General features: G+C 37.4%; 3 protein-coding genes across 6 annotated transcripts in view; 2 read left to right on the forward strand and 1 right to left on the reverse strand.

Moving 5' to 3' along the window:
* The first annotated feature begins 2,041 nt into the window (after nt 1-2,041).
* LOC145736177 (uncharacterized) lies at nt 2,042-9,699 on the forward strand. 2 transcript variants are annotated; one of them, XM_081990466.1, is made up of 4 exons: nt 2,042-2,201; nt 2,434-2,535; nt 7,257-7,505; nt 9,522-9,698. In XM_081990466.1, exons 2-4 carry the CDS (start codon nt 2,449-2,451, stop codon nt 9,606-9,608), a joined length of 423 nt encoding a protein of 140 aa, XP_081846592.1. In that variant the 5' UTR covers nt 2,042-2,201; nt 2,434-2,448; the 3' UTR covers nt 9,609-9,698. The 2 variants fall into 2 exon arrangements, with proteins under 2 accessions (XP_081846592.1, XP_081846593.1); XM_081990467.1 differs by lacking the exon at nt 2,042-2,201 and having other exon boundaries at nt 2,428-2,535; nt 9,522-9,699.
* Nucleotides 9,700-11,156: 1,457 nt separating this feature from the next.
* Nucleotides 11,157-23,190, reverse strand: REPTOR (repressed by TOR). Of its 3 annotated transcripts, none has more exons than XM_081990447.1 (11): nt 23,042-23,190; nt 22,374-22,555; nt 21,905-22,039; nt 21,579-21,851; nt 21,369-21,518; nt 20,994-21,153; nt 16,815-16,954; nt 16,569-16,763; nt 16,268-16,516; nt 13,226-13,348; nt 11,157-13,160 (listed from the first exon to the last, which is right to left on the reverse strand). In XM_081990447.1, the coding sequence occupies exons 1-11, from the start codon at nt 23,173-23,175 to the stop codon at nt 13,054-13,056; spliced, it is 1,848 nt and encodes a 615-aa protein (XP_081846573.1). In that variant the 5' UTR covers nt 23,176-23,190; the 3' UTR covers nt 11,157-13,053. The 3 variants fall into 3 exon arrangements, with proteins under 3 accessions (XP_081846573.1, XP_081846572.1, XP_081846570.1); XM_081990446.1 differs by having other exon boundaries at nt 11,157-13,175; XM_081990444.1 differs by having other exon boundaries at nt 11,157-13,179.
* Nucleotides 23,191-23,446: 256 nt separating this feature from the next.
* Nucleotides 23,447-25,349, forward strand: part of wol (Dolichyl-phosphate beta-glucosyltransferase wollknaeuel) — a 33,219-nt gene continuing 31,316 nt past the window's right edge. The window contains exons 1-3 of the mRNA XM_081990456.1: nt 23,447-23,493; nt 23,542-23,720; nt 25,154-25,211. Of these exons, the coding sequence (XP_081846582.1) occupies nt 23,462-23,493; nt 23,542-23,720; nt 25,154-25,211 (269 nt within the window). The 5' untranslated portion in view covers nt 23,447-23,461. The remainder of the gene's footprint in view (nt 23,494-23,541; nt 23,721-25,153; nt 25,212-25,349) is intronic.

The following is a 25,349-nucleotide window of genomic DNA, read 5'->3' on the forward strand; positions in this document are numbered from 1 at the left end:
GTTTAATTCCTAAAGTAACCGCCTAGGTGGCGTGGGCTGCAGTGGTTTTCCCGGCATATCTAGTTTAATTAACAATAATTACCGTTTATTTGCATTTTGCGAGTGTTTTCTAGTGTTTAGTGGCTAAATAACACTTAAGTACGTCAGATACCATACCGGTGGGGCATTTAAAGCCTGGAATTGCCCTTAGGAACACTGACAACAACCCTAACCTCAAACCATGACTAGTAAGTAAGAATTTAGTGTTTTTGCTGTTTTAACACACTAAAACCTACATAAATCCCCTAATTTTCGACCATACAATAGTTCTAAGCAGTTCCGGTGTTAAAAAGACACTTTAAACCCCACTCCCGGCTAGACCGAACAAAATTAGTCAGTGTATATAGTTAACTACCGAATTTTCCGTAAATCCATCTCCAGGTTAGTACTATCAGCGTCTAAATGCAACTTATACACCTAATAGACTAATAAAACTAGTTTTGGGACCCTTTACCAATACAGAAGCCAGTTTACGTTACAAATCTAGTCCCTAGTAAGAGTTAACAAGTTGTTTTATACGTCTATGATTGATTACAAGGTTTTAATACGTTTATGGCGGCGTCTGTCAAAAACCAAAAAAGTTTCTTAGTTATTTTTCCTGCCGGCTAGGTGGCGCTGTCTGTAGTTTTGCCGGTAATTCTATTTGGTCTGTTTAATTATCGATTATTACCGTTTATTCGCATTTTGCAAGTGTTTTCTAGTGTTTAGTGGCTAAATAACACTTAAGTGCGTCAGATACCTTACCGGTGGGGCATTTAAAGCCTGGAAATGCCCTTAGGAACACTGACAACAACCCTAACCTCAAACCATGACTGGTAAGTAAGAATTTAGTGTTTTTGCTGTTTTAACACACTAAAACCTACATAAATCCCCTAATTTTCGACCATACAATAGTTCTAAGCAGTTCCGGTGTTAAAAAGACACTTTAAACCCCACTCCCGGCTAGACCGAACAAAATTAGTCAGTGTATATAGTTAACTACCGAATTTTCCGTAAATCCATCTCCAGGTTAGTACTATCAGCGTCTAAATGCAACTTATACACCTAATAGACTAATAAAACTAATTTTGGGACCCTTTACTAATACAGAAGCCAGTTTACGTTACAAATCTAGTCCCTAGTAAGAGTTAACAAGTTGTTTTATACGTCTATGATTGATTACAAGGTTTTAATACGTTTATGGCGGCGTCTGTCAAAAACCAAAAAAGTTTCTTAGTTATTTTTCCTGCCGGCTAGGTGGCGCTGTCTGTAGTTTTGCCGGTAATTCCATTTGGTCTGTTTAATTATCGATTATTACCGTTTATTCGCATTTTGCAAGTGTTTTCTAGTGTTTAGTGGTTAAATTACACTCAAGTATGCCAGACACCATGGGGGTTGGGCATTTTAAGCACGGAAATCCTCTTAGAAACATTGACAACAACCCTAACCTCAAACCATGACTGGTAAGTAAGAATTTGGTGTTTTTGCTGTTTTAACATGCTGAAACGTCCCTAAATCCTCTAATTTTTGATTATACAGTGGTTCTAAGTGGTTTCAAATGTTAAAAATGCACTTTTGCCGGCTGTGCCGGACAGCAATTTTTGAAACAAGCGGACTAGTGGCGTTGCAGTAGTTTTAAGCTCCCAAGAGGATTCAATTTGCTTGTAATTATGTTTAATTTACGTTTGTTCAGTGTATTCTAGTGTTTAGTATAATACTGACACAAGAAATTATAAAATATATAATATCCCAGTTGCTGGCAAGGGCGACTCGGATGTAAACCGTAATGGCGTCTGGAGGACAAACAAACTAATCTTCCTTGCTTTCAAACAAAGTTTGTTAGTTGATAATTTTGAATTTCCTGACCACCTAAAAACGACAAACCAGGCGGAAATATTTTTTTTGCCTTAAAAGTGAAAACTAGGTCACAAATTACATTAATTAGACCCGATAAAATTGATACCGGTCAACCGGTAAAACAAGCGAATTCGTTTAAATTTGCGCAACCCCCGTACACATTAACTGACAAAAAAATTGATTATTGCGGAAAAAAAGGCGATTGTCAAATCGTTTGCTTCGCTGGAAGAAGGAGAAATCAACTGGCCCATAATCGGGACTGTAAACAGTCGGTGAATGCATTCACAACGCTAAACTTAAATCGTGTGGTATACAGGGTGTGTCCGGTGAGTATTTTTTAATTTTTTTTTTTGGTTTGGAAGTTTCACATTATCAAACACACACCCCAGTTAACATGTAGCGCAATTTGGTAATTACCCAAATTGGGTTAGCAGATTGTGCGATAAATCAAATAAAACGGGTGGCACGGAGCTAGATCTGGTCGGCGAGTCGGTATGGTAACTTCCAAACCAAAAAATTTAGTGTAACCTGGTGTTAGTGATTTTCTTTTTTTTTTAGTGATTTCAGAAAATTATGACGCAATTGGTTGCTTTGTGGTGGTTTTTCTTGTTGATTGGTTTGGGTTGTGGTAGGCCGGCCAGTAACGACCAATTGGACAAGGTGAGTGTTTTTTTTTTTGGTGTTAGTTTTTCCCTACAGGGTGGACACGTTTACGTACATGACTGAATAACTTTGTAACTCCCTAAAAGGGGCAAAAACACCTTAACACAATCTGACAGAGAATGAAATTCCTTACAACTTTTCTTATTTACACTTTTTTGTAACTCTTCAAATAACTAAGTTATTTAAAAACAAGGTAACAAGTATCTTTTGATGCGCCCTTATAGAAACGCAGACTGTCCAGGGAATACGTAACGACCACCCGTATAAGGGAAAGTAGTTTTAAGCAAAATTTGGACACGCTTTCGTACGAAAGCACCACGATTATTGCCGTAAGTATCGAACCTTTTTTCCACAAACTGTCAAAACTATATCAAAAGACACTTTCACTCAGTTTTGTTGCGCAATCGAGTACTTTCATTCTTTTTTCCACTGCCCAGACACTAATGCAAGGTTGCCTCGTTTTCTGTATTACAATAATAACCTAACAATAAGATTATTAGAAAGTTTGCAACGTTGCAACAAAGCAAGCGCAACTATGCAAGCAAAAAGTGTATTATTGCATTTTTTCTCTCAGATTAACTGGTTTAATTAATTATGCCGTAATGGCAACCTTGGACGTATAGTCCGCCATGTTTAGGCTAACTAAACAATTTTTGTAATCAAATAATCAACAAAATTACATAAATCACTGATAGTTTTGTATGGAAAGAGAGAAAGTTACCCAAGTACATTGATTAAATACACGTTACGTAATGATTACTTATAAGAAGCAAATTGAAATTCAGATTTGGGTGTAATGTGTTTCTATCCTGCTCAATGTCGTTGAAATAGCACCACAATACTCTCTACTGTCAAGTGTCAATTCCAACTGAAAATCATTGAAATGACTAACACTGTTCTGGATGTGGCACTACTATAATAATTCAAATTCCACTTTCAACTGTTCAAATTTGTCAAATGTCATTTTTTACACAACTGTAAAGCTTTATATATAGCAGAGTGGGCCATAACAAGCTGAATGACTGTAAACTATACAGGGTGTCCCATTTAAGGCTATTTAGGTCTGTTTTCCCAACAGTTAAGGACACAGTTTTGGGTCAAGTGGTGTTTTGACTGTGATATTTTTCACCTAAAGTGTCACATGCAAACCTTAATTTAGCTAAAATTATCCTTAAACCCAAATTCAGTCAGTTTCAGGTCGTTAGTCTATCTAAAATCTAAAATAATTATTACACTCATTATTGCAGCGGAAATGATTTTAAAATGCATCAATGCAAATGAAGGTAAAACTGACTTTTTTTTTTTGAGTTTGAAATTTGATTTAAGTCACAGTCAGGGACAAAATCGCCTGTAAAACACACTTAGAGTGAGAAAATTACTGTTTTAAGCACATTTTTGGAATCCTCATGAAATTTCCTATCCAACAACCTAAAAAAAACTACAAAATTTGATACAGTCAGGGAGAAAAGCGGTGTCAAAGTTTGATCAGCCAGAAATCCAGTTTCAAAGGACAGTCAGGGATAAAATCACCTGTAAAGCCCACTTGGAGTGAGAAAATGGCAGTTTTAAGCACATTTTTGGAATCCTCATTAAATTTCCTATCCAATAACCTGAAAAACCACACAAAATTTGGTACAGTCAGGGAGAAAAACGGTGTCAAAGTTTGAACTGACAGAAACACAGTTTGAAAGGACAGTCAGGCACAAAATCAGCTGTAAAACCCACTTAGAGTAGAAAAATGACAGTTTTAAGCACATTTTTGGAATCCTCATTAAATTTCCTATCCAATAACCTGAAAAAACACTAAAAAATTTGGTACAGTCAGGGAGAAAAGCGGTGTCAAAGTTTGAACTGACAGAAACACAGTTTGAAAGGACAGTCAGACACAAAATCAGCTGTAAAACCCACTTAGAGTAGGAAAATGACAGTTTTAAGCACATTTTTGGAATCCTCATTAAATTTCCTATCCAATAACCTGAAAAAACACTAAAAAATTTGGTACAGTCAGGGAGAAAAGCGGTGTCAAAGTTTGAACTGACAGAAACACAGTTTGGAAGGACAGTCAGGCACAAAATCAGCTGTAAAACCCACTTAGAGTAGGAAAATGACAGTTTTAAGCACATTTTTGGAATCCTCATTAAATTTCCTATCCAATAACCTGAAAAAACACTAAAAAATTTGGTACAGTCAGGGAGAAAAGCGGTGTCAAAGTTTGAACTGACAGAAACACAGTTTGGAAGGACAGTCAGGCACAAAATCAGCTGTAAAACCCACTTAGAGTAGGAAAATGACAGTTTTAAGCACATTTTTGGAATCCCCATTAAATTTCCTATCCAATAACCTGAAAAAACACTAAAAAATTTGGTACAGTCAGGGAGAAAAACGGTGTCAAAGTTTGAACTGACAGAAACACAGTTTGAAAGGACAGTCAGGGACACAAATGCTTGTCAAACCCTCTTAGAGTACTAAAATGACAGTTTTAAGCACATTTTTGGAATCCTCATTAAATTTCCTATCCAATAACCTGAAAAAACACTAAAAGATTTGGTACAGTCAGGGAGAAAAACGGTGTCAAAGTTTGATCAGCAAGAAACACAGTTTGAAAGGACAGTCAGGGACACAAATGCTTGTCAAACCCACTTGGAGTGAGAAAATGACAGTTTTAAGCACATTTTTGGAATCCTCATTAAATTTCCTATCCAATAACCTGAAAAAAAACTACAAAATTTGATACAGTCAGGGAGAAAAGCGGTGTCAAAGTTTGATCAGCCAGAAATCCAGTTTCAAAGGACAGTCAGGGATAAAATCACCTGTAAAGCCCACTTGGAGTGAGAAAATGGCAGTTTTAAGCACATTTTTGGAATCCTCATTAAATTTCCTATCCAATAACCTGAAAAACCACACAAAATTTGGTACAGTCAGGGAGAAAAACGGTGTCAAAGTTTGAACTGACAGAAACACAGTTTGAAAGGACAGTCAGGCACAAAATCAGCTGTAAAACCCACTTAGAGTAGAAAAATGACAGTTTTAAGCACATTTTTGGAATCCTCATTAAATTTCCTATCCAATAACCTGAAAAAACACTAAAAAATTTGGTACAGTCAGGGAGAAAAGCGGTGTCAAAGTTTGAACTGACAGAAACACAGTTTGAAAGGACAGTCAGACACAAAATCAGCTGTAAAACCCACTTAGAGTAGGAAAATGACAGTTTTAAGCACATTTTTGGAATCCTCATTAAATTTCCTATCCAATAACCTGAAAAAACACTAAAAAATTTGGTACAGTCAGGGAGAAAAGCGGTGTCAAAGTTTGAACTGACAGAAACACAGTTTGGAAGGACAGTCAGGCACAAAATCAGCTGTAAAACCCACTTAGAGTAGGAAAATGACAGTTTTAAGCACATTTTTGGAATCCCCATTAAATTTCCTATCCAATAACCTGAAAAAACACTAAAAAATTTGGTACAGTCAGGGAGAAAAACGGTGTCAAAGTTTGAACTGACAGAAACACAGTTTGAAAGGACAGTCAGGGACACAAATGCTTGTCAAACCCTCTTAGAGTACTAAAATGACAGTTTTAAGCACATTTTTGGAATCCTCATTAAATTTCCTATCCAATAACCTGAAAAAACACTAAAAGATTTGGTACAGTCAGGGAGAAAAACGGTGTCAAAGTTTGATCAGCAAGAAACACAGTTTGAAAGGACAGTCAGGGACACAAATGCTTGTCAAACCCACTTGGAGTGAGAAAATGACAGTTTTAAGCACATTTTTGGAATCCTCATTAAATTTCCTATCCAATAACCTGAAAAAACACTAAAAAATTTGGTACAGTCAGGGAGAAAAGCGGTGTCAAAGTTTGAACTGACAGAAACACAGTTTGAAAGGACAGTCAGGGACACAAATGCTTGTCAAACCCTCTTAGAGTACTAAAATGACAGTTTTAAGCACATTTTTGGAATCCTCATTAAATTTCCTATCCAACAACCTACAAAACCACACAAAATTTGGTACAGTCAGGGAGAAAAGCGGTGTCAAAGTTTGATCAGCCAGAAACCCAGTTTCAAAGGACAGTCAGGGGTAAAATCACCTGTAAAGCCCACTTTGAGTGAGAAAATGGCAGTTTTAAGCACATTTTTTGAATCCTCATTAAATTTCCTATCCAATAACCTGAAAAAACACTAAAAAATTTGGTACAGTCAGAAAGAAAAACGGTGTCAAAGTTTAAACTGACAAAAATACAGTTTGGAAGGACAGTCAGGCACAAAATCAGCTGTAAAACCCACTTGGAGTGAGAAAATGACAGTTTTAAGCACATTTTTGGAATCCCCATTAAATTTCCTATCCAATAACCTAAAAGCGGAAATGATTTTAAAATGCATCAATGCAAATTGTATGTGCATTAAAAATTGCCCAAGTCACACTAAACAAATTTTGACCGACATTTATGTTTGACACTTGACAGACAATGACAGATCAATTGACACGTCACTGGTGTTGGTCAGGGTATATCTTTTTTCTCAAAGCCTTATTTTAGTCACGTGATACCAGTCACATGATAAGCTGGCTAATAACGTCATAGTAGGCTGCTTTAAGCGTCTCACCGAACACGCCGCATACTTTCTACACTTTTTTTGACGTTTGACACTTGACAGACAATGACTTATACGTCACTCTGGTGACAGTCGGGGATTTATTAAAAAAAAGGCCATTTTGTAGGCAACAGTGAACGATATTGCAATTAATACGGTGAACGAGGACAAAAAGCACGAATTGTTGAGTCAATTGCAACCGCAACTGGTGCCGCAACAAATCCAGCCGCAGGCGCCGTCGACTGTCGAAATTAGCGGCATCAGCACCGGCGCCAACCCTGCGCCCGCCAATCCGGTGGCGCCCTCTGACAACGGCGGTTTTCGACCGCACAGGGCCGGATCCATGTTTGCTAGGATTATTGACGACATTTTCCAGGTAAGAATATTTAATTATTAACCATGAAATACCTCCATTACCAAGCCAGCTACGAAAAAATCACAAAGAATCTTTTTTGTAGAGAATTTAATTCCCTACAACTTTCCTTCTATACACTTTTCCTCTTACTCCCCTCCCAAGGGAGTTACAAGCCCTTAAGTCGCTGCTTAACACACTTTAGTGCCTCACTATACTTTTTACTAAATATCTCCCTTACCAAGCCCTTTAGGGCAAAAACACCTTTAAGTAGTTTGGTAGAGAATTAAATTCCCTACAACTTTCCTTCTATACACTTTTTCTCTAAGTGTTATCCCAAGGGAGTTTAAGGGCACTTAAGTGCCCTCTACAATTTTTTTGCCAAATACCTCCCTTACCAAGCCAGCTACGAAAAAATCACAAAGAATCTTTTTAGTAGAGACGTTAATTCCCTACAACGAACACCCTGTAACTCGGTTATTTTTTGGGGTTCAGGGTGGTTCAACCACTTACAAGAACCGTTTTGAGCTCCTCTTTCCAGTGGCGTAAAGCAAAAAATTCTCTCAGAAAAATTGCGTACAGGGTGACCAAAAACAGGCAATCACCTTAGGTTTCATGCACACCCTGTATACTGAAAGCAGAAACGGCCCTGTAAACTTACCGTGCTGGGTTAAGGAGTTGATTAGGAACATTTTTGGTCTCTTGCAATTTTTTTGTAACTCGCACCGTTTTCGAGTTATTTAGGTAAAACTGATTTGGAGCAACAAATTTTCAAATCAGTTGAAATTGTAGTTTAAAACACAGTCAGGGACAAAATCGCCTGTAAAACACACTTAGAGTGAGAAAATGACTGTTTTAAGCACATTTTTGGAATCCTCATTAAATTTCCTATCCAATAACCTGAAAAAACACTAAAAAATTTGGTACAGTCAGGGAGAAAAGCGGTGTCAAAGTTTGAACTGTCAGAAACACAGTTTGAAAGGACAGTCAGGCACAAAATCAGCTGTAAAACCCACTTGGAGTGAGAAAATGACAGTTTTAAGCACATTTTTGGAATCATCATGAAATTTCCTATCCAATAACCTAAAAAACACTCCAAAATTTGGTACAGTCAGGGAGAAAAGCGGTGTCAAAGTTTGAACTGACAGAAACACAGTTTGGAAGGACAGTCAGGCACAAAATCAGCTGTAAAACCCACTTGGAGTGAGAAAATGACAGTTTTAAGCACATTTTTGGAATCATCATGAAATTTCCTATCCAATAACCTAAAAAACACTCCAAAATTTGGTACAGTCAGGGAGAAAAACGGTGTCAAAGTTTGAACTGACAGAAACACAGTTTGAAGGGACAGTCAGGCACAAAATCAGCTGTAAAACCCACTTGGAGTGAGAAAATGACAGTTTTAAGCACATTTTTGGAATCCTCATTAAATTTCCTATCCAATAACCTAAAAAAACTACAAAATCTGATACAGTCAGGGAGAAAAGCGGTGTCAAAATTTGATCAGCCAGAAACCCAGTTTCACAGGACAGTCAGGGATAAAATCGCGTGTAAAACCCACTTGGAGTGAGAAAATGACAGTTTTAAGCACATTTTCGGAATCCTCATTAAATTTCCTATCCAATAACCTAAAAAACACTCCAAAATTTGGTACAGTCAGGGAGAAAAGCGGTGCCAAAGTTTGAACTGACAGAAACACAGTTTGGAAGGACAGTCAGGCACAAAATCAGCTGTAAAACCCACTTAGAGTAGGAAAATGACAGTTTTAAGAACATTTTTGGAATCCTCATTAAATTTCCTATTTAAATTTTTTGCCAAATACCTCCCTTACCAAGCCAGCTACGAAAAAAATCACAAAGAATCGTTTTTGTAGAGAATTTAATTCCCTACAACATTCCTTCTATACACTTTTCCCCTTACTCCCCTCCCAAGGGAGTTACAAGCCCTTAAATGGAAAAATCACCTTAGTTTCGGAGATATTCAATTTTTCCTCTTACACTGTCTTTTATGTAATCCCAATAATGTTGAACATAATTTCAGATTCCCATTGCGGTCCTGCAAAACGTTGCCAGATTGATAACGAATCCGTTTGCGCAGGCGCGCAAAAATGCAGAAGCGGCAGCCTAAAACGCTGCGCCCCTCCGCCATTTTGGCGAAAATGTATAAAACGACCGAATGTGACGTAATCAGATGTGTTGTAGGGCTGTCATTTTCACGGCACCATTTTATTTGACTCCCGTTTTTTTTGGTCACTCTGTATATACTTTAAGTATATTTAGGTAATTTTTACGTCACAGTCGGCCTGTACAGGGTGCTGCATTTTCGATGGTTTTACGGGGTACAGAGAAAACGGTAATAGATAGAAAAAAAGTAGCATACGTGTTCCGATCTCATTTTCTGAGCTGAGATGACTGGCGAAGAGTGGGCTGCGCAAACTTCTTTTGTTTCAAAGATACGGGGGGTTTTTGAAAATTGGTCATTTTGGAACATCCTCTGTATTTCATTTGCTATTAAAGTTATCAAAAAAGGAAAAACGGTTTCCGGTAGAAGTTTTGACGTAGAATCCAATGGCGTAGTCAGTTTTTTTCTATTACGTTTAGTTTCTGACATATGACACTAAGTTATATTTTTTTAAATGGAACACCCTATATATTTTTAGGTCATTTAATTCTGTTGATTTTTACTATTTCAACGGTGTATTAAAACATATAAGTTTGTAAACGTTAATTTTCGTAATGAGAAAAAAAGCGTTTCCTTAATAAAAAAGTGCTAAATAATATGTATAAAAATACCCACAGTCGAAACCAAATTTGGCTATATTCATATTAACATGTTACATGTCGTTTATAAACAGTTTTTTCAACTTTTACCTTAAAAATAGTAGAAAATAGAAATGGCCACTTTTCTTATTAAAGTGACGGTAGAACTGTTTGTAACTTAGATTTTTAATAAGATTTATTAAAAATATTTAATTTTCTGATGTGTTAGCTTATATGATTTCCGATTTTGTTTGGTATTTTAGATATTGGCCTTTTTTTAGCTTAGCAAAGATCCTTTTTTTTAAATAACAGGATTAACCTCTACAAACTTATATGTTGTAATACACCGATGAAAAGGTAAAAATAAACAGAATTAAATGAACTAAAAATATATAGGGTGTTCCATTTAAAAAAATATAACTTAGTGTCATATGTCAGAAACTAAACGTAATAGAAAAAAACTGACTACGCCATTGGATTCTACGTCAAAACTTCTACCGGAAACCGTTTTTCCTTTTTTGATAACTATAATAGCAAATGAAATACAGAGGATGTTCCAAAATGACCAATTTTCAAAAACCCCCCGTATCTTTGAAACAAAAGAAGTTTGCGCAGCCCACTCTTCGCCAGTCATCTCAGCTCAGAAAATGAGATCGGAACACGTATGCTACTTTTTTTCTATCTATTACCGTTTTCTCTGAACCCCGTAAAACCATCGAAAATGCAGCACCCTGTACAGTCCACGCCTTATATAGTGTAGTTAATTATTGTAAATATTATTGATTTGTTGTTAGATTTGTTTTAATTTGTTGCCGAATAGTAGAAAAGGACTGAATTTTCTAGAATAATACACTTATTTTTTTGTATTTTTGTGTTTTTTTCTTGACAAAGTTAGGTTAGGAAAAATAAATCACCATTTTAGTCGTAATTTGAAACAAACACTTATAATTACAATATAATAACATATAAACTTAGAAAAAGTATTAATAGCAAGAAAACACACCTATATAATAGTAATTTAACAAAAAAAGCAAACAATTAATCGAAAAAATCCCGAATACGTAAAGTAGTAACAAATTTCAGTGAAAAATGCTCGATAAGTAGCAAAAATATGTAATGAGCACTAAAATAACCAAAATATTGAGCTGTAAATACAATATTATTAGTATTTTACTTGGCGACCATAAAAACACTATTACTATCACTATATACATCGTTCAGCACAGCCAGTTTTTAGTTATAAAACCTTTCCCAGAAAAAATGGTCAATTTCTGACCAATCACAAACCACTGTATACAGTGTAAATCAAACTGAATTACAGTGACGTCACACGTGCTAATACAAATGGTTTGGAGTTCGCGACGTTGGAAATTTGTTTGAGTTTCACTGTATGTGTCAGCTACATAAAACATCTGCTCCGGCTATGCGCGGAGTATATCGCCATCTTTGTCCGTCCCATTGGTTTATAACGGGTGTTCTATAATTGGTATGGTCCTAGTTGGCTGTGGTTATCGGTATATCGTTTGAAATGACAGCTGTCATATGTGACAATTGCCATCCATAGGCGACCTGACCATAACAATTATTGAACACCCGTTACCTTACGACAGTTTCAATATAATAACAATACAAAATAAAACCTACTAAAATATAGAAAAAAAAAGGGATTTAACGAGACCAGCTCCATCGTAATTATACATTTTATCACATATTTGAACACAATAATTCGTTTCAGAAAAATAAAGGTGCAATTTAAGGTTAAGCCATTTTTTTGCTATTTTTGGGCCACCCTGTACAAGCTTAAATCTACTTTAAAAACCACCAAAGCCAAGTAAAATACCTTAAAAATAACCATAGTAAATATTAACGGTATACACGGTGTCTCAAATGTGATTCGGTTTTTTTGGCCAAAATGTACTGCACCAAACCAAATATAATTTTGAGAGTGGTTGAAAATCACACTTGCCTTGAAAGTGATTAGCATCATTTGACGTCACGATGACGTATTTAGACAGTTAGTCAATAGACTGTTACGGTAAATTGCGTCATCGTGACGTCAAATTTGCTTGGCACACTTGGATCTTTTAATTTCGTAACAATTTAACTAAATGTCAATAACTCCACTTACAGAGTGATTCGTACGTTAAATTGTCTAAACCTTGCAGCTGTTACGATTGCCAATCAGTAATTTGGGACACACTGTATACGAAACTTTTATAATCAATTTTTTTACTTAACTAGGGTGAACCTAATAACCGAATAAAAATATATAATATTTTAGCATTATTTTTTACTAAAAATATTGATATAGTGTACAGGGTGTTTATTAATAATTGTGAAGAAATACACGGTGTTGGAAATTAATTAGAAAAAGTTAATTTACGAATTTTTCTAGAAAAAAAATATTAAAATATTAATCTGTCCTCCAGACGCCATTACGGTTTAGTTTGCATCTAAGATGGCGTTGGCCGAATGTTTAATGTAACCGGAAAGACTATATACTTTGGTAATAGTTTGGCAACACTGTCACAATCATTCAAAAACACCCTGTATCAATAAAACTGCCTGTATTTTTTTAAATTATTTTCTGGTTTATCACATCAACGTTATTCTATAGGACTGTACAAAAATATGGCTTAAAGCGCTCCCTTTCAGGGTAATTATTATTATTATTATGGCAAAAAATTTAGGAATTCAGTCTTCTCTGCGCAGGGTTGGGGGGGGGGGTGGGATTGACTAGTTTGCTATTTGTACGTAAAAAGGGGAGCCGTGACGGGGGGGAGAGATTCATGCGCGTAAACCGCTTACGCCCTCTATAAGTCGTCGGTGAAACTGGACGACAGTACGGCGCTGGCGCCCCCTTTTAACTTGTCGAGCACTTTGTTGACGTATTCGGTGGTGTGGCCGGCCACTTTTCCCTCTGCAACGACACGGTCTTCCTTACCACATGTAGTCGGTTTAAATTAAAATTCATAGAATACTCACTCATGCAGGATTTGGACAGTTTTTCGATGGTTCTCACCAGTTCTTCGCGGTTTTCCGCCCCCAAATCGGTCGCTTTTAAGGTAACCAGCTGTCTCAGTTGCGCTATAGTGTTGATGTAACGTTCTGAAACGAATTATGTACGAAAATGTGGGGAAAATATTTCTAAACACAGTTTGACAGTTTTGACGTTAGTGACAGATGTCACGTGGTTTCAGAAGACTATTTAGCAAGACGGTCACGTGACTACTGTCAAAACAACTGTCATAAATACCAAAAACACGCTTTCCATCGAATACTGCAAGAAAACTTTCTAAATACTGATTTTTGCAATTTCTAAGCATAATTTGACAGTTGTGACGTTAGTGACAGATGTCACGTGGTTTCAGAAGACTATTTAGTTAGACGGTCACGTGACAATTGTCACAATAATTGTCATAATTCTCAGAAACACGTTTTGTTTCGAAAACTGTGTTAAACTGTAATTCTTGCAAATTCTAGTCCTTGACATTGTATGTCATCACGTGATTACTGTCAAAATAACTGTCATAAATCTGAGAAACGTGTTTTGTTTCTACAGTCAGTCTCAGAAACATTCCACTAAAAACGACCCAGAACCGTTCCAAAACAGTCTCAGAAACATTTCACTAAAAACCGTTTCAAAAAAGCTCTCAGAACAGTTCCAAAAACCGACTCAGAAATATTTCAACTGAATTTGTGGTGAATTTTCAAAGTTTCAGTTCAAATTTTGGTTTTGTAACTGACTGTTTTTGTTTTTTAACCTCAAAAATAATAACTCAAAATAGGTTATTTTAAATGGCACACCCTGTATACTATTCAGTCATTTTGTAGCCTCACATCAGGGCTACTTAATGAGCTACTATAAGGGCTATACCAAAGGTTAAAGGAGATGAGACATCCTGTATATTATTACATCACTGAATAGCCCTAACTGTAAGCTACAATATGACCCTACAAAATGTAAACCGTTTCTAAGATATTTCCAGGTAACTTTGCAATGTTGCCATATTTTTGGAAAGCCCATTTCATTAGCTATCCATCGACATATAAAAGTTTTTTCAAAGTGTTGTAAATAAACGAGTTATTCAGGATTGAGCAAAAGATTGCACTAAAAATATTCAAATTTACTTGACCCAACTTTGACGCCATCTAGCGCTTAGACAGTGCAGCCTATCACACAATGTTGCCATATCTTTGGAAAGCCCATTTTATTAGCTATCCATTGACATATAAAAGTTTTTTCAAAATGTTGTAAATAACTGAGTTATTCAGGATTGAACAAAAGATTGCACTAAAAATTTGCAAATTCACTTAACCCAACTTTGACGCCATCTAGCGCTTCGACAGTGCAGCCTATCAAGCAATGTTGTCATATCTTTGGAAAGCCCATTTCATTAGCTATCCATCGACATATAAAAGTTTTTTCAAAATGTTGTAAATAACTGAGTTATTCAGGATTGAACAAAAGATTGCACTAAAAATTTGCAAATTCACTTAACCCAACTTTGACGCCATCTAGCGCTTCGACAGTGCAGCCTATCAAGCAATGTTGTCATATCTTTGGAAAGCCCATTTTATTAGCTATCCATTGACATATAAAAGTTTTTTCAAAATGTTGTAAGTAAACGAGTTATTCAGGATTAAGCGAAAGATTGCACTAAAAATATTCAAATTTACTTGACCCAACTTTGACGCCATCTAGCGCTTCGACAGTGCAGCCTATCAAGCAATGTTGTCATATCTTTGGAAAGCCCATTTCATTAGCTATCCATCGACATATAAAAGTTTTTTCAAAATGTTGTAAATAACTGAGTTATTCAGGATTGAACAAAAGATTGCACTAAAAATTTGCAAATTCACTTAACCCAACTTTGACGCCATCTAGCGCTTCGACAGTGCAGCCTATCAAGCAATGTTGTCATATCTTTGGAAAGCCCATTTTATTAGCTATCCATTGACATATAAAAGTTTTTTCAAAATGTTGTAAGTAAACGAGTTATTCAGGATTAAGCGAAAGATTGCACTAAAAATATTCAAATTTACTTGACCCAACTTTGACGCCATCTAGCGCTTAGACAGTGCAGCCTATCAAGCAATGTTGTCATATCTTTGGAAAGCCCATTTCATTAGCTATCCATCGACGTAAAAAAGTTTTTTCAAAGTATTGTAAATAACTGAGTTATTCAGGATTGAACAAAAGATTGCACTAAAAATTTGCAAATTCACTTAACCCAACTTTGACGCCATCTAGCGCTTCGACAGTGCAGCCTATCAAGCAATGTTGTCATATCTTTGGAAAGCCCATTTTATTAGCTATCCATTGACATATAAAAGTTTTTTCAAAATGTTGTAAGTAAACGAGTTATTCAGGATTAAGCGAAAGATTGCACTAAAAATATTCAAATTTACTTGACCCAACTTTGACGCCCTCTAGCGCTTAGACAGTGCAGCCTATCAAGCAATGTTGTCATATCTTTGGAAAGCCCATTTCATTAGCTATCCATCGACATAAAAAAGTTTTTTAAAAATGTTGTAAATAACCGAGTTATTCAGGATTAAACGCAAGCTGGCACTAAAAATATTCAAATCTACTTGACCCAAATTTGACGCCCTCTAGCGCTTAGACAGTGCAGCCTAACAAGCAATGTTGCCATATCTTTGGAAAGCCCATTTCATTGGCTGTTCATCGAGGTATAAAAATACTTAAAAAACCAGTCAAATAAAGCAAATATTGAGGTTTAAACGAAACAGTGCATTAAAATTGACCGGTCAACTTTGTAGCTTCTCAATGCATGTTGCCACATCTTCATCATTTTCAGTGACAGTTACAGGGTGGTTTTTTCCACCAAAATGAAGAAAACTGTCAAATAAGTCACGTGTCAAAAAAAGCCAAGGCTAACGTGGATTCGTGAGTATTCTGGTTTGTAATTGGCCAAAAAAAAGCAGCTTTTTCGACCAATCACAAACTAGAAACAGTGTTCCTGGGGACTTTCTAGTAAATTAACGTTTCTCTGTCTAACTTACTGTGTTCCTGTTCAAGTCCGCTGAGTTTAATCTTGTTAGCCTCGTGCTGAGCCTTCTTCTTCAATCGGCAGGCCCTCGAAGCCAACTTATTCTTCTCTTTCCTGGAGATGGGGCGCACGTTGAATGGCAACTCGCTCACCGGCGTCATATCGTTGATTATCCTCCCCAATTTGTCCAATTCCTTGCCGATATTGTACAGTTTCCGGGGATTTGGGGTTAGATCGTTTCCGTCCCCTTTGCGCGCCTTACCTACTCCCAACTGTCCTTTAGGAACCGCGTGGAAACTGAATTACCGACTTACCGCTGTGTTTGATGCCGCGCACCGAACAATCTGGACTAAAAACTGGATCAGTGACCTCGTTAAGCACGTGGGGATTCTCCATCTTTGATTTCATCACCAATCGCTGACCTTTAGGGCCTTTCGACTGAATATTGTACTGCCAAAAGTACTTTTCCTTCTTGGAAGTCTTGGGACCGTCCTCTTCATCGTCCGAATCTGGAAATTACACAATTTTGGTGGAATCTCTGGCGCTGTTGCCAGACTTACTGTTGTCCGAGGAGTAGTCTGCGTACTGTCCGTCGCTGTCCTCGTCACTCTCGTACTCGTCGTGGGAGTAGTCTTGCAGCTCGGGGCTCAGAATCCCTCCGGTCGATATCGACGAAGTGGAGCCACACTCGGCCAATGAGCTTTTAATTTCAGAAACAAAACATAAGCGTTTTACTCGGGTTTTGTTGGCACACTGTACAGGGTGATCGATAGGGGACACTTTGGGCTACAAATCGGTTCAAAGAACCACCCTGTAGCATGTCAAATAACCGAGTTATTGTTGATCAAAGTTAGTTACTGTTTTTGTGACATTTGACGCCATTTTGTTTTTTTTGAGCACTTTTTTCTGGGACAGTGGTTGGCACTTACAGGGTGATCAAAAGAGGACACCTTAGGCTACAAATGGGTAAAAAAAAACACCCTGTAGCATGTCAAATAACCGGGATATGGTTGATCAAAGTTGATCTTTGAAATTTACTGTTTTTGACGCCATTTTGTTTTTTTTTAATACTTTTTCAAGGGACAGTGCTTGGCATTTACAGGGTGGTCAAACGAAAACACTTTACGCTACAAATCGGTAAAAAGAACCACCCTGTAGCTTATCAAATAACCGAGTTATGGTTGATCAAAGTTGATCTTTGAAATTTACTGTTTTTGACGCCATTTTGTTTTTTTTTTAGCAATTTTTTCTGGGACAGTGGTTGGCACTTACAGGGTGATCAAAAGAGGACACTTTGGGCTACAAATGGGTAAAAAGAACCACCCTGTAGCATGTCAAATAACCGAGTTATTGTTGATCAAAGTTAGTTACTGTTTTTGTGACATTTGACGCCATTTTGTTTTTTTTTTAGCATTTTTTTCTGGGACAGTGGTTGGCACTTACAGGGTGATCAAAAGAGGACACCTTAGGCTACAAATGGGTAAAAAAAAAACACCCTGTAGCATGTCAAATAACCGGGATATGGTTGATCAAAGTTGATCTTTGAAATTTACTGTTTTTGACGCCATTTTGTTTTTTTTGAATACTTTTTCGAGGGACAGTGCTTGGCATTTACAGGGTGGTCAAAAGAGGACACTTTAGGCTACAAATCGCTTAAAAGAACCACCCTGTAGCTTATCAAATAACCGAGTTATGGTCGATCAAATTTGATCTTTGAAATTTACTGTTTTTGACGCCATTTTGTTTTTTTTGAATACTTTTTCGAGGGACAGTGCTTGGCATTTACAGGGTGGTCAAAAGAGGACACTTTAGGCTACAAATCGCTTAAAAGAACCACCTTGTAGCTTATCAAATAACCGAGTTATGGTCGATCAAATTTGATCTTTGAAATTTACTGCTTTTGACGCCATTTTGTTTTTTCTGTACACTTTTTCGAGGAATAGTGCTTGGCATTTACAGGGTGGTCAAATAAGGACACTTTGGGCTACAAATCGGTAAAAAGAACCACCCTGTAGCTTACCAAATAACCGAGTTATGGTTGATCTTTGAAATTTACTGTTTTTGACGCCATTTTGGTTTTTTTTAATACTTTTTCAAGGGACAGTGCTTGGCATTTACAGGGTGGTCAAACGAAAACACTTTACGCTACAAATCGGTAAAAAGAACCACCCTGTAGCTTATCAAATAACCGAGTTATGGTTGATCAAAGTTGATCTTTGAAATTTACTGTTTTTGACGCCATTTTGTTTTTTTTTTAGCAATTTTTTCTGGGACAGTGGTTGGCACTTACAGGGTGATCAAAAGAGGACACTTTGGGCTACAAATGGGTAAAAAGAACCACCCTGTAGCATGTCAAATAACCGAGTTATTGTTGATCAAAGTTAGTTACTGTTTTTGTGACATTTGACGCCATTTTGTTTTTTTTTTAGCATTTTTTTCTGGGACAGTAGGTGTCACTTACAGGGTGATCAAAAGAAGACACTTTGGGCTACAAATGGGTAAAAAGAACCACCCTGTAGCATGTCAAATAACCGAGTTATGGTCGATCAAATTTGATCTTTGAAATTTACTGCTTTTGACGCCATTTTGTTTTTTCTGTACACTTTTTCGAGGAATAGTGCTTGGCATTTACAGGGTGGTCAAAAGAGGACACTTTAGGCTATAAATCGGTAAAAAGAACCACCCTGTAGCTTATCAAATAACCGAGTTATGGTCGATCAAAGTTGATCTTTGAAATTTACTGTTTTTGACGCCATTTTGTTTTTTTTTGAGCATTTTTTTCTGAGACAGTGGTTGGCACTTACAGAGTGGCCAAAAGAAGACACTTTGGGCTACAAATGGCTAAAAAGAACCACCCTGTAGCATGTCAAATAACCGAGTTATTGTTGATCAAAGTTGATCTTTGAAATTTACTGTTTTTGACGCCATTTTGTTTTTTTTTTAGCAATTTTTTCTGGGACAGTGGTTGGCACTTACAGGGTGATCAAAAGAGGACACTTTGGGCTACAAATCGGTTCAAAGAACCACCCTGTAGCATGTCAAATAACCGAGTTATTGTTGATCAAAGTTAGTTACTGTTTTTGTGACATTTGACGCCATTTTGTTTTTTTTTGAGCACTTTTTTCTGGGACAGTGGTTGGCACTTACAGGGTGATCAAAAGAGGACACTTTAGGCTACAAATGGGTAAAAAAAAACACCCTGTAGCATGTCAAATAACCGGGATATGGTTGATCAAAGTTGATCTTTGAAATTTACTGTTTTTGACGCCATTTTGTTTTTTTTTAATACTTTTTCAAGGGACAGTGCTTGGCATTTACAGGGTGGTCAAACGAAAACACTTTACGCTACAAATCGGTAAAAAGAACCACCCTGTAGCTTATCAAATAACCGAGTTATGGTCGATCAAATTTGATCTTTGAAATTTACTGCTTTTGACGCCATTTTGTTTTTTCTGTACACTTTTTCGAGGAATAGTGCTTGGCATTTACAGGGTGGTCAAATAAGGACACTTTGGGCTACAAATCGGTAAAAAGAACCACCCTGTAGCTTACCAAATAACCGATTTACGATTAATCACAGTTGATCTTTGAAATTTACAGTTCTTGTCACTTTTGACGCCATTTTGTTTTTTTTTTATACTTTTTCGAGGGACAGTGCTTGGCATTTACAGGGTGGTCAAAAGAGGACACTTTAGGCTATAAATCGGTAAAAAGAACCACCCTGTAGCTTATCAAATAACCGAGTTATGGTCGATCAAAGTTGATCTTTGAAATTTACTGTTTTTGACGCCATTTTGTTTTTTTTTGAGCATTTTTTTCTGGGACAGTGGTTGGCACTTACAGAGTGGCCAAAAGAAGACACTTTGGGCTACAAATGGCTAAAAAGAACCACCCTGTAGCATGTCAAATAACCGAGTTCTGGTTGATCTTTGAAATTTACTGTTTTTGACGCCATTTTGTTTTTTTTGAATACTTTTTCGAGGGACAGTGCTTGGCATTTACAGGGTGGTCAAAAGAGGACACTTTGGGCTACAAATCGCTTAAAAGAACCACCCTGTAGCTTATCAAATAACCGAGTTATGGTCGATCAAAGTTGATCTTTGAAATTTACTGTTTTTGACGCCATTTTGTTTTTTTTTGAGCATTTTTTTCTGGGACAGTGGTTGGCACTTACAGAGTGGCCAAAAGAAGACACTTTGGGCTACAAATGGCTAAAAAGAACCACCCTGTAGCATGTCAAATAACCGAGTTCTGGTTGATCTTTGAAATTTACTGTTTTTGACGCCATTTTGTTTTTTTTGAATACTTTTTCGAGGGACAGTGCTTGGCATTTACAGGGTGGTCAAAAGAGGACACTTTGGGCTACAAATCGCTTAAAAGAACCACCCTGTAGCTTATCAAATAACCGAGTTATGGTCGATCAAATTTGATCTTTGAAATTTACTGTTTTTGACGCCATTTTGTTTTTTTTGAGAACTTTTTCGAGGGACTGTGCTTGGCATTTACAGGGTGGTCAAAAGAAAACACGTTACGCTACAAATGGATAAAAAGAAACACCCTGTACCTTATAAAATAACAGAGTTACAGGGTGATCAAACTATTTTAAAATTTACTATTTTGGTTCATTTTTGCATCAAACTCTTTTCAGTTCTTAATGGCAAAACCCATTAAGATTTTCGCTTATTTCAAGCAAATTTCCACCATAATGACACTTGTGACGTAAATTAAGTGAAACTCACCTGGTGGACAGCAAATGTTTACGCGGTTCTCGTCTCTGCCAAAGCTGCTCCAGGCCCAAATGGGTGGGAGCAGAGGAGGACAGTCTGGAAGCTTGATTTCGGGCCATTTTCTGATTATTGGGGGAATGCAGTGCATTTCGGTTTGAAGGCACCGATTGACCTGCCGAAATACACCCTGTATTAATATAAAGTTTAATTTCACCCTGTAGACCACAAGAAAAAGCAGCTTTTTTTTAACCAAATCTAGTGTGACGTCATCTGAGTGCCCTACATGTTAAGTTCCACCACAAATTAAACGTTTTTTATGTCACTTTGAGCCAAAGTATTAATTTATCTGTAAGATAACATGAACTTTGATAAAAAAGCAATAATTACCCAACAATGATCCGTCTGGCGACGATTTGTCCTTGCGCATCAACAAATCGTGCAAAGTGCTCTGTTTGGGTGGTTGCGGCAAACTGTTGTGAATCCTCAAAGGTGACGTTTGCGAATTGACAATCGACGAACCGGAACTGGCGGGACTTTCTGAAATCAATCACAGCTCCCTCTAACGGCCCGCAAGTCAAACTAAAACCCGCCACAAACCTGGCGATAGCGCGGCAACCGGTGTTCTAGCGTCGAAACCCCCCAACATCCCCGGACCCAAGTCGAAATCCTTATACAGGGTGAAACTACTTTGCGTAGCTGCGGCTGCGTACTGGTTGTTATTAGCGGTAATAAAGCTGTAACTAGAATTAGTGTCTAAATTAGTGTATCTCGAATCGTTGGTTGGTAAGAGTAAATCGTCGAAATTCCAGTCGCCCATCAAATTTTCATCGTTGGCGTTCAATTCAGCCAAAGTGGGGCCTGCAAAAAGTGCTATAAATATTTAGGTAAAATGCCGGAAAATTAGCAGTACACCACTGGATTACCTTGAATCAAATCGGCCTTGTCCACCTGGAAAATATCGTCTTCGTCCATGTGGATCAAGGCTTCCGACTTTAAGGCTTCTTCATTGTTTATGTAGTGGCTTTGCCAGTAGCCGGTAGTGGGGGAAAACGTTTGATCTGAGGAACAGTCACACGTCAAAACATGTCACTTTAGTGACAGTCTAAATAGTACATCACACGTCACAACTGTCAAAACAGACTCATAAAGGCATAAAGTATTTTCTAGGCAATTTAGTAAATTTCAAAGGTTTCTTAAGAGGTTTATGGTCGTTTGGGCTGTAGTATTGTCACACTGTGTCCTAAATAGTAGATTGTACACTACAAACTGAATTCAACCACCCTGTATTTGTACTCTATTGGTGGGGAAAAGTGTGATGGGTTTAGTGAACCAAGTTTCGTCCCTCTTGGGGTTCAAATAAACATTTGACAACACTGTAGGTACCACACTCACCTATTAGAGGACTACAAAGTGAATTATCCAAGTCAAACGAGTAGTCACGGTACTCTGCGGGTGGTTCCCGTCTCGGTATGGGTACCGACGCTGACGTAATCATAATGTTGGTCTCATTGACCGGTTCCTGCTTGATGCACACGCCAGAATCCAGACTGTAGTCGTGAAAATCACCCATCATTCTGGAATTATTGAAAAAACAATGGTTTTCGTAGTACTTTTTACTACTGGAGATAATTGCGATTATTATGTTATCAGTTTGTACATACAATTGACTGGAATTTATTGATGAAGACAAAACAAACATTTTTGGGTCACTGTGTAGTACTGAGTGTGCGCAATTTACTGTCCTAAACATGTACAGGGTGTTCCATTCGTGAGGAGAACAATAAAGGCTAAACTTGTGGTAGACCAGGGTCAAGGAATTTGAGTATTAAAAACATTAGTAGAGCAACAAAATGTAGCCTCATGATGATTTAGTGACAGTTGACAGAATACCAAATCACTGCCGTCTTTGTCTACAGCACTGAATTGCAATTTGGTTGTCTTTGTCTTTAATTTTTCATTAATAATTATTCTAAAGTTGAAAATTTTTTTACACATACATTTACTCATCCCTGTATAAAATATCAAAATTATAACTGACCTGCAGGGAAATTTTAACTCACAGTTTCCTTATAAGTGGTGTGATGTGATTTGTTGCATTCCTAAAGGATTTCACTTCATTTTCGAGGAATTTGCGTTTATCTTTACCACTGGTTTTAGCAAAACTGGTCCTGACCTTAATTTTACCTGTGGACATGTTGTATTTAGGTAGAAACTGCAGGAAAGAACCCCCAGAATCGGAAAAACCCACCAACTTTTATAGAACTTCTAACCTAAAATGTCAAATGTCAAAATTACATACTGACAAACATAAACAATGTCACGTGGTTAACAACGTGCTACTCCGGTTAATTCAGATTGTTTCATTTACCCTAGCAGTTGCTTTCAGTTGAATTTTTTGAGGAAAATCGATTATCAATTAAAATTGCCGCATAGAAAACATCCCTGTATATGTTAAGAGTGTTGCCAAATTGTGCAGGGAAATGACCTTGGAGGTATTTAAGTGGATAACAAAGTAAGCTCACACCACCTTTTAAACTTGTTTACTATTTTTAAATTGTAGTATTTTAATCAGTACATTCCTGTACACAGAACAAAAAGAGAAAGGGAGGGAAAAACGTAAACAAAACAATTCATATGAAGCTCCACGTGTGTGTACAAGGTCCCGTCTGGGCCCCCCCACCCACTTGTTTACAAACACCACCGGGGAAAATCGATGGGAAAGGCAAAACAGTGAAAAAGGTGGGTGGACCAAGCAATTTAAGTTTTACACCGTGCAAAGCAGGAAGTAGCCGAAACTTACCCGAAAAAACCTTGAAATTAGTCTGCTGAATTTAAAAATAGGTTGGTTAGGACACCATCATCATCACAATGAGTCTGCAATAAATCGCTTTAATGTCACTGCACTGTTTTGGTTGCACCACAAAAAACAGTCAATTTTTTAGCGGAAAATTGGAAATTACACGCGAAAACACCAGGAAAAACTGCCAAAAAATCGCTGGTTCTGAAAGGTCACATGGATGGACTTTGTGGGAATAACCAATAACCTTCGACGCGCGAGCGCGTCACGACCAATCAGCGTGGAGCGTTTGTGTTTTGATTGTGGAAAATGGCGATCAAAACACTGGCCACCAAGACAAAAACAAAACACCATCCAAAATGTCCAACCAAAACACACCACGTGATTGTTTGGGTGTTGGAGCGAAACGTCAACACTTAACGAACAATTTACACTGATTTTCCGGTTCAATCCTACGGGAACAGAGGCGCAGACTGGAAAAATAGATTTGTTATTTTTGATGGCTGCTCTCACTACCCACAAACACTGTTGCAAACGGGTGACCTTGATTGGTTATCTGTTTTTTTTTTGTGGTGGCGCCCCCGTCTCGGAGAATTTACGAACCTCTGTTGGCGCACACGTGCCGACGCGTTGTTGCCAGTATTGCCACTTTGTTCATTTCCACTAATTTAACGAATTTTGTTATTAATTTAATCAGTCTGAGGATGCTGGAAAATTTGACAGAAAACAGCACACGCACACTCCGTTAAAACAAAGATAGGCAACCGGCAATACAAACCTATAATCACAGTTGGCCATGACAAAATGGCAGATGCTTGTCGCGTCCTCGTTTCTTAAGTTTTTCCGGGAAAATTTCTGTTTTTACCTTAAATTAGTGCGGAAAAGGGTTGTTATAGTGTTTAGTGACTAATTACGCTTTGTATTTTGCATAATTTTTAACGTTTGGTGCCTACTCCACACTGGTGCGGCTTAGTTTTGGTGAGTGTCTTTTCAGTTCAATTTTCTAAAGCCTTCTTGATTTGTGACGTTATTTTTGCTTAATTCTGGCTGTAGCAGCTAACTTAAGCAGTCAAAAACTTGTAAATTGGGGCGTTTTCGATTGGCTTGTTTAGTGCAAACGTATTGCCGTACTGTTTCAATGACATTTGATAGAACTAGAGAGTTTTGAACTAACTTTTGACAGAAAACAGTAAACAGTATGGATTAACGTCAAAGATATTATAGGCAACCAGCCGGAGAGACTGAGAGTCAGGTTGGCCATGACAAATTGTTAAAATGGCAGATGATCGTGTACTCGTCAGAAAAATTACCATTTTTACCTTAAATTAGTGCGGAAAAGTGTTTAGTTTTTGTTTTAATTACACTTTCTTTGCAGAATTGTCCACGTTTGGTGCCTACTCCACGCTGGACCGGCCTATTCAACGCGTTTCAAGGTAAGACATACTCCATCTGGTGATCAGTTTTTAGGGCATTCCAGCTGTCATTTCTCTGTTTGTTTACGTTGCTTTTGGTAGAAATTTAGATTAGTTTTGCTTAACTCTGGCTGGAGCAGCCAAAAACTGGTCAATTAA

This window comes from Ips typographus, linkage group LG12, assembly GCF_016097725.1.
Source record: "Ips typographus isolate SLU linkage group LG12, UJ_Ityp_2.0, whole genome shotgun sequence".
Taxonomy (NCBI): Eukaryota; Metazoa; Arthropoda; class Insecta; order Coleoptera; family Curculionidae; genus Ips; species Ips typographus.

Excerpts from the sequence above, each read along its gene's own strand:
- LOC145736177 (XM_081990466.1), top strand. The coding sequence starts at position 2,449 with ATGACGCAATTGGTTGCTTTGTGGTGGTTTTTCTTGTTGATTGGTTTG. Across the intron at positions 2,536-7,256 it reads GTAACGACCAATTGGACAAG|GCAACAGTGAACGATATTGC; the intron begins GTGAGTGTTTTT and ends GCCATTTTGTAG. Across the intron at positions 7,506-9,521 it reads TTATTGACGACATTTTCCAG|ATTCCCATTGCGGTCCTGCA; the intron begins GTAAGAATATTT and ends ACATAATTTCAG.
- REPTOR (XM_081990444.1), bottom strand. The coding sequence starts at position 23,175 with ATGTCCACAGGTAAAATTAAGGTCAGGACCAGTTTTGCTAAAACCAGT. Across the intron at positions 21,519-21,578 it reads GGTTGCCGCGCTATCGCCAG|AAAGTCCCGCCAGTTCCGGT; the intron begins GTTTGTGGCGGG and ends GATTGATTTCAG. Across the intron at positions 21,154-21,368 it reads GCCAGACGGATCATTGTTGG|GTCAATCGGTGCCTTCAAAC; the intron begins GTAATTATTGCT and ends GTATTTCGGCAG.